At 48.2% G+C, this 8,541-nt stretch overlaps 3 protein-coding genes across 3 annotated transcripts in view; 1 reads left to right on the top strand and 2 right to left on the bottom strand.

Moving 5' to 3' along the window:
• The window catches only part of LOC105292103 (protein POLR1D), a 39,441-nt gene extending 32,176 nt beyond the window's left edge, over positions 1–7,265 (bottom strand). The window contains exon 1 of the mRNA XM_011360207.2: positions 7,145–7,265. Within this exon, the coding sequence (XP_011358509.1) occupies positions 7,145–7,170 (26 nt within the window). The 5' untranslated portion in view covers positions 7,171–7,265. The remainder of the gene's footprint in view (positions 1–7,144) is intronic.
• LOC105292102 (DNA-directed RNA polymerases I and III subunit RPAC2) lies at positions 5,617–7,265 on the bottom strand. The gene is made up of 2 exons (XM_011360206.2): positions 7,145–7,265; positions 5,617–6,191 (listed from the first exon to the last, which is right to left on the bottom strand). The coding sequence occupies exons 1-2, from the start codon at positions 7,168–7,170 to the stop codon at positions 5,816–5,818; spliced, it is 402 nt and encodes a 133-aa protein (XP_011358508.1). The 5' UTR covers positions 7,171–7,265; the 3' UTR covers positions 5,617–5,815.
• LNX2 (ligand of numb-protein X 2) overlaps positions 6,557–8,541 on the top strand; it is a 54,660-nt gene continuing 52,675 nt past the window's right edge. The window contains exon 1 of the mRNA XM_011360205.2: positions 6,557–6,796. The gene's annotated coding sequence lies outside the window, so the exon portion shown is untranslated. The remainder of the gene's footprint in view (positions 6,797–8,541) is intronic.

The following is an 8,541-nucleotide window of genomic DNA, read 5'->3' on the forward strand; positions in this document are numbered from 1 at the left end:
TTTTTTTTGTTTTCACATTTTTACCTAGAAGAAAATGAAGAAAAGGAGTTTATTCGACACAATGATAATCATAATAATAGCATCAATAGCTAACATCGATTCAGTGTGTGCTACAGGGCCAGGTAATATTCTAAGCACTATGAATATATGATCTCAGTGAGCAGTTTCGGCACCCTTCTGTGGAAGCATGGGTACCCCAGTCTTTCCAATGAAGAGACGGAGGTTACAAAGAGGTCAAACGGCTTGTCCAAGGTCACGCGGCTAAAAGTCCAGCGCCAAGATCCAGACAGTGTGAGTCCCACAGTGCCACCTCTCGGCCCCTATGCTATCCTGCCACGCGGTTATTCAGCCTGAAAGAATGTGCAGGATCCCAAGCACGCCAACTTGTGCTTCCAAGAAAGGTGTATGTACTTTTCTCAAAAATACAAACGAAAACAACGACAACAAAAAACCTTAAAATCAACTCAACTCCCCTAACACACACATATATATTAGCCAATCCAGGACTTCGACAATATCTTACTGTCCCACACAGTAAGTCAATAAGCTTTACTACAATCATTGGGTAAACACATATACGGACTAAAAATAAGTGACATAAATTTAAGTGCTAATAAAAATCGCATATACACAATGCTGAAAATTCATTCCTTCAAAAAGGTTCACAATTCAGCTTTTCACTGCTGAATAATCGAAGTTCATCTTTCAAGAAATTCTGGGCGTATTCTCATTTATCCGTGGTCTCTCTCGTTTTCTGCGCAATGCCACCTCCTCAGGAAGGCCTTAACTTCTCACAGTGCCTTCTATCATTTTTACTTCCAATGTACATCGCTACTTTAAGTTACATTATGTATTTATGTGTTTACTTTCTATCTCTTCCATTAGAACACAGACCGCATGTGGGTAACTCGTTCCTTGCTGTATCCTTAAATGTGCCTGCATGTACTTTGTACTCCATAATATTTATGGAATGAAGAAAGAATGATGGAACGAACGAATGAATGAATGAAATGTTCCCTTCGAGGAGAGCAACCTGGTGAAGGCAAGCGGCAGCCAAAGCCCATCAGCTTACGGCCCTGATCGCCTCGTCCCAGCCAGTTTCCACATCTGTGGCTTTGGATCCACGTCCTTGTTTTAAGATGGGAATTCTTCTGACATGGGTGGGGGAAGGACGGAAGGGCGGTCGCACCCACCGGCTCCTATGAGCAAGGACAGGTTGGGAAGGAGACGGTAGGTCCTGCCACACTGGTTTTGGTGGCGAGGGAGTGGCAGGGTAAGAGACAGGGGTGTGGGGCCGTTTCCCACCCTCCTGTCACCTTTACCCTTAGCATCTGTCTCCGAGCTATTTTTAGTCCTTTTGGTATTCACCTTCATCTCACTCCGTCGCGCCTGGACCGTTACGAACGCCCCTCAGCTCCCTGCTGTCTGTCTTCAGTGCTTCCTTCCTCATCCGTGCTGCATGGGGACATGGGACGGAAACACAAACCCTTTATGGTGCTCCCCAGCTCAAGAATCTTCAATGGCTCCTTTGCACTGGGAAAGAGGAAACCACTTATCCCGGAATGCTGTATTTGTTTGACAAGTCTGCCAATGTCAATACTCCACGAGTTACTGGCAGGCAGACCATGCCCGTCTTGTCTGCTATCTCCAGTGCCTGGGACAGTAGCTGGCAGGGTGGGTCCTCGTGAAATAATCACTTTCAGCAGCATCTCTCACTGACTCCATTCTGTGCTCAGCATGTAATACTCTAAACTGAAGATTAGGATGGTTCATCGTAAATACAATTTGGTTTCTTTCTTATGTGTACAACTGTCTCCTCTCTCCGAAACCACAAAAGCCTTTTTAGGACAGACTCATGTCATATTCTCTCACTGTGCCACTACTAAGTACATACTCGCTGTATGGAGACCCAATAACTCTAGGTTAGGAAGGAATTTCGTCACGGAAATTTTATTTTCAAGACCACTCAGTAACCGCATGGGGATGGTTTATAAAGTCTCAAGTAGCAAAAGAAAAAGCAACATTAAGAATTTGAGCTCGAGAGATGGATTTGAAATCTTTATAAGTACTTGAAAAACAGACTGGTGGACTCGGGTAGATTTTCCAGGAGCCCAGTTAGAGAGATGTCACAAAGACCGTCTCTGACTCTAATTATGCTACTCCAAAATGATGACTTTTGTCTAGTGATCTGGAGATTACCAACAATCTTAGTGACATGTTGAAGGGAATCAAAAACAAGGACGGGGACCGGTGGGCCACAGAATCTGATATGCTTTTATATTTACTGCAATGGCAGTGAATGGACTTTTTATGGAGACACCTTTGCATCTCTACAGAGACTTTGTAGGCACCTGCGTGTATGTTACACCAACTAATTAGAGCACTTAGATGTTACAACTATATGCAATTTATAAATAATTAGTTTGTAAAGTGCTTTGGAAATGGAAAGTGCTGGGTAAGCACTCAAATTATTATATATTAAAAGCCTTTAGTATGCAATCATTTTATTTAATAACCGGCTTCTTAAAAGGTATATGGTACTTTACAGCTAAATAGAATTTCTGATCTTGAATCATTAATATTAGAGTGAAACACTATTAGAGTGTAAATCAGAGACACTGATGGAGTTATTTTCAGTTTATATAAATCTTATTCATATCAATCTCCCTCACCCTTTCGTAGACCAATTCAGCTTTCTCTCAGGGCCCTGCAGACTATGCAAAGACCCCTTCTGCATCCACGACTGCTGGTCAACCTGCCCGCCCTAGCCTGCTTTCGCCTATTTGCCTTCAGAAAGTGTTTTTTTCTGAACCTGTGGAGTGTGTGTGTGTGTGTGGCTGCCCTAAACAGACTCAAGACAGCATGCCACATGATCAGTGACAATAAATCCTTTTAGGAGCAATGAAGCCCTATGAGATGCAGCGAGTGGTCGCCGCTGGGCGCCTTTCCCACGGGTACTGCTTGTCGTCAACCCCTTCGTTCCATGATCATTCTACACCTCTACGTCCACCTCCTGAACTTCGCTTTCATCTGCCGACAGGTCTTGGTTCGGATGCATTAAACTCCATGCAAATAATTCTATTATCCCCACAGGACTAGCTGTAGGCAGAATTTTTGGAAAAGGCACAGATTTGATCCTTTCCCACTGACCCCTTTAGGACTTCCTACATTGTCAAGGGCTAATTTCCTGACACTGCATTTGGCTTTCCAGACCCTTCCCATCACCCCAGGAGACGACTCTCCACCTTTGCCTGAGACTCTGACCTTTCCTCATCCCTGCTGACACTTAAATTTAGGTCTCCAATGTCCTCCAGTATATTTTCTCTATTGGAAACCCAGACGAAGCCATTCTTCCGAACAATGAGTGTTAATGTTTAGCTTTCTCAGGCTCTAAACAAATGCTGCCCACGGAGGGCTGTTAGCTCCAAGCGACATTTTTCCACGCTAATATTTGATCCCCTCTTTGAAACTCTTTCTACAGACGTTACCACCCCCTGACTGGTTGCTCCTTTTTCACCCAAATTTTAAATACTAAGTTTGCCCAGGGTGTGGTCTTGGGCGCACTTCTTGGTCATGCTCATTTTTAATGGATTCATATCGCCGTTATGGCATGAACTCTCTGGCTTAGTTAGATTTCTTCCACGGCCTCCAATTCACGTCTATCACGTTTAGAAATGCACTTTGATTCCAGTCGCCTTGTCCACCTCCCACCCTACTGTCCCTTAAGCTTCCCATTTCAGGAATTTGGCCCCAAACCTAAGTAGGAGTCATCTTTCTGTGTCCTCACTTTCTACATCCAATTCCTGAGGCCTACCACCGGTTCTGCACAAATCCGGTTTAAAAATATTTCCCAATCCACCCTCTCTTCTCTGTCCCAAGCTTACTGCCTGTGAAGGCCACTTCGGCTCTGGCGTTCCTCTGGTTCTACTCTGGCCTCCTATGATTCATTTCCCCTGACTGTAATCAAAGCATCCAGATGTCATTTTCGTTGTCCTTAAAATCCAACTCCTTCAGACCCCTCCCCCAGCTCATCCCTTTAAATCCGTAGGACAAGCCCTTCTCCTCCTTGCTGACCAAGCCACAGATATGTAAATCTTTCAACACATTTAATTCTTCAAACCACCAGTTTTCTGCTTCAGGACCTTTGCACATACTGTCCCCCTAAAATGCTTTTTTTTCTTTTCTAGCTCTTCTTCCTGTACCCTCTGAAATACCTCCCTAACTTCCATCCCTAAAGCGGGTTCCCCTCTCATGTTTTCTATCTTGACCCTATATTTGTCTTTTTTTTTTTTTCACAAAGATACAATTTAAAAGTTTTTTTTCACTTTTTATAAGGTATGTTTCATGAGAGTAAGAACTGTGTCTCATCCTAGACTAACACCTTATCCCAGGGTCTCGTACATACCGGGTGCTCAATAAATACAAAAAATATATTTATCTAAAAAAAAGTTCGGAGTGTAGGAAATGCAGGCTCTGTGGCAGGCCAGCAGAAGTGGTCTGACACAAGTGAATAAAGATCTTTACGCCTTGACTACCTACGTGGATTCCTCTGGTATTTGCTAACGGTCCACTACCTATCAGGCACTGTGCTGCTTCGTGTAGAGGGTAGAAACATAAGCACTAATGATCACAGAGTAAATCCAAGACCATGAAATTCAGAGTATAATGAAAGCACATCCACTACTCAAAGGAACCTGCGTGTTAGCCTCCCACCCAGACTAGAATATGGCAGAACGCTCCAGGAAGAGGTAAAAGCATAAACGAAGGCCCCAAGGCCCCATGGAGGGGCGCGGTGCTCAAGTTCAAGGCTGACAGAATATTTAGGGTGAATTAAGGTCAATTTGGGGTTGGACAGGTATCGGACGAGGCTGAGGAGGTAAAATACGATAGCTGTTAGATGTGATTCACTTAATTTCCCATAGATGTGAAAATTTAACATTTTGTTTTCCCCAAAAGTCATTTTCCCCATAAGGAATTTTCCTTCCCCGTCCTAACTTTCTCTCATATAGTGCTCCTTTTATGCAAACCTGGGCTATACTTAGACAACTACCTGAGGACTGAAGATGTTACCTGGTCATCCCAGTTACCTCCCTCTACAAAATAGTTAAATTCTCCTGACCTACTCAGGTCATTTTTGACTAAATATTTTATTAGTGACCTGAAATTAAAGCAGTAAACTGGTATCTATCCTATAAATAATACCACAGAGGTGGAGCCTGATACTCCCTAAAATTCTCACGCGAAACCAGAATTCTCACAATTCTTTTAAATCATTCCCCACACCTGCCCCACCTACCAATCACTAGCAAAACATAAATTCTCTCATGAATTACTACAAAACATGCAGAAAGAAGCCAAATCCCCTCCCCCACTCCCACTTTTCTCTCCTTTTCTGAAAGTGACCTCTCTATATGTGGTCACGCTCTGCTCTCTGCTCTCTCCCAGTCAAGCTATGAATGCATACTCCTTTTGAATTCGCTTGATAAAGTGCTTGTCTCGGCTCCAGATTTTCTTAGTTTCCTCATTTCCAATGTTGGCTCAATTAAAAATTAAAAAAAAAAAAAAAAATCCCTAACACGGTCAACCTTGAGGACCAAGGAACAGAAACCACTCAAATTGTTTATAAGTGGGAATTTATTAGATGAATACAAAGGTTCTTGGAGGGATTCCAACAGCTGTCATAGGTTACTAGCTAGAATCAGGTCTTTCTGAAGGACAGATCGTGCTGTACTTGCAAACTTCTACTTCTGGGTTTTGCCAAGATCACGAAGGCAATATCCTAGAGGATGCTCCTTCCTGTACATTGCATAAGGGTCTAGAGTGTGGATTCGTTTCTGCTTGCTTTTTGGTCCTTATACTCCTTTATGCTGGCCTCAAACTTGTCAAGCACATGTTGGCAGACATTCATGAGCTCATTCAGGCCTCTCTGAAACGGCTCAATAGCTGGAAGAACACCTCGAGTCTGAATGCGTAAGTTAATTTTACTCTCTGAAGGATGGGTTGTAGTGTAACCACAAAATTCCACTTCCGGGTTCTTCATGATCATGTAACGAAGAGAATTTCCTAGGGTATGGTCCTCCTCGTGCAATACAAATGTCACACAGTGTCTATCTGTCCCAGCTGCCTGGACCATTTCCAGGGCTGTCTTCCTCTCGCCTTCAGCCATTGAGGTCTTCAATCCAGACATTTTTCTACACACACATTTTTTATAAAAATGAGATCACACTGAATATGATTGTGTAACTAGCTTTTTTTCATTTACTATATCACAACCGCAACACATTGTTACTCTAATGCACTCCAATTACATAGAACTGTCAGCATTAGCCCCTTATTTTCTTGCCTCTGCATATTCTATCAATAAAGATTTAATTTCTTGCCTCCAGTTTCTCCCTACTCCATTTGACCGTCCACATGGCCACAAGGGGAGTCTCCTTAGAACACAAACTTAAATGTTTGCCAAGATACTCTTTTGGCAGAATCAAAAGAAAGGATAGGATTAGAATACGGTGGCTCTGCTAGGGGATGTAAAGGGAGTTGAAAGGCGTAGAAAGACGGATTAATATAAAAAGAGAGGCTACTGATGATCAACGTGCAGGGCCAACTACAGCTTCCATTTGCAGGAGATAAGGAAACTAGAACGGAAAGTCTGAGTCAATCGAGCAAGAAGGAGAGAGAACTCAGCGCACAGAGCGGTTTTACGAGCAGTCTGCACGGAGGAGGGGCCTGGGCCACAGTCACAGGGACGCAGGCCTGACTGAGCACACCGAGACCGTCACTCGGGGACAGTGGCGTGGTGCGTGATTCTACGTTAGCTCGATTTCCTCTTGCTGATCTCAGTGGGGATGGGCAGTCTAGGGACTTAACTCTGGTCTTACAACTTGTCTTCCCTTCCTGGTACCTAGTGTCTCGAGCGTCTCTATTCAAACGCATCCCTGTCTCCTCCCCTTTTCCCAATCGGGGTCCCCCGCTCCCGCCCAGGCGCCCACTTCTCTCCGGGCCCCCGCCCTCCGGGTCAGGCCCTCGCTGCCGGGCCGCGCAGGCTGAGGGCCCGGCAGGCCGCGGGCCCCTCCGCCACCGGCCGCGGTGCAGGGCGCGGCCCGCCCCTGTCGCCCGCCCGCCCGCCCGCCTCCTCGGCCGTTACCTCTCCAGCTCCTGGTCCTCTTCCATGGCGGGGGCGGCTTCCGGGATCCTCAGGTGGTGCGGACTGACGAGAGGCTCTGCCCCATGTCACGAAGCGTGCAAGCCGAGCAGGAAGGAAGGACCTGCCGACGGAAGGAGCGGAGGACGGAAGGAGGGAGGAGGAGCCGCGGCCCGCAGGCCCCACCCACTAGGCGGGGCGTGGAGGCTCCGCCCAGAGCTCCCGCCCACCCCGCGCGAGCAGGGCGGCGGCGAGGCCCCGGCCGCTCACCTGGCGCTCCCGGGCAGCTCCGCCCGCAGAGCTAGCGGGGAGCGGTGGGGTCGGGCTTCCGCCGTACCCTGAGGCCGAGGCGGGCCTGTGGGCGCCTGCGCTCAGCCCTGGCACTGTAGCCCGAGTGGCGGCGAAGGGGGCGGGGCCTACCTGCCTCCCCAAACCACCTTCCTTCTTAGGGCCTGAATGCGACCTCTTTTTGACTTGCCGCTAGACCTGTAGGGGACCGGGAGGTGCCTAGGCGGGACCGCAATCTCGGGGGCTTTCATGGGATGAGAGGCTTAAACTATAGTGGATAAAAATACACCTTGATGAATTTCACAGAACAGGATGGGCGTAAGATGCTATTTGAATCTTTGCACAGCTCACCTGGGTCAAAGGACAAGCGTTGGTGTTTTTCTTTTGAGGGCGGAGAGTTTGGAAGGAAACTGTTTTCTTTCCCATCCTTTCCCTTCTCTCCTAGGATCTTTTCTACCCCGGGAGACGTCCTCCCTCGCTTTAGACTTCCTTTTCTCTTCGTCCTTTTGGCTTCTTCAACCCCCCTCACCTGCGGAGTCTCCTTCTCACCTTTGTTCTCAGGTGCCCCTGCCCCCGCCTTGGCGACCCTTCCACCCAGACTCACTCTCCGCGCCCTCCTTCCTCCGTACCTCTCCCTCTCCGTCCCGCAAGGAATTCTTCGCTAATAACCCCTGTTCCCCTTGCCCCCCTCACCGCAGCCAGCCCCTGTCCCCGCCACCCACCCCAGCGGTCCTCTCGTAAGCACACGTACATCGCTGCTTTCCTGTGCCACCTGCACTCCTCCGACTCCCCTAGATGTCCGCCGCCTCCCCGCGCTGTCCCACGTTCCTGGGGCCTCGGCGGGGAGCGCAGACACTCCCGAGCCGTCTCCAGCGGGGTAAGCCGGGGAGCCCAGCCCGGAGCCGGTGGGGGAGGGCAGGCGGCGCGGGGCGGAGCGGGCTCACTCTAACCCTGGAGTGACGGCCCGGCTTGGCCCGCCCCCTGAGCCCTAGGATAGGCGGAACGGCTTTCTGGCCCGCCCCCTCCCCTCCTGCGCCGCCGCCGATTGGCCCAGGCGCGTGTCGGGTAGGGCGGCCGGGCCCTGGCGCTCGCCCCCGGGAAGGCAGCAGGGG

Source organism: Pteropus vampyrus, unplaced genomic scaffold (assembly GCF_000151845.1).
Source record: "Pteropus vampyrus isolate Shadow unplaced genomic scaffold, Pvam_2.0 Scaffold52, whole genome shotgun sequence".
In the NCBI taxonomy this organism is placed as follows: domain Eukaryota; kingdom Metazoa; phylum Chordata; class Mammalia; order Chiroptera; family Pteropodidae; genus Pteropus; species Pteropus vampyrus.

Coding starts and splice junctions, on each gene's coding strand:
- LOC105292102 (XM_011360206.2), bottom strand. CDS start 7,170: ATGGAAGAGGACCAGGAGCTGGAGAG. Junction 6,192..7,144: donor GAGGACCAGGAGCTGGAGAG/GTAACGGCCGAG, acceptor ATGTGTGTGTAG/AAAAATGTCTGGATTGAAGA.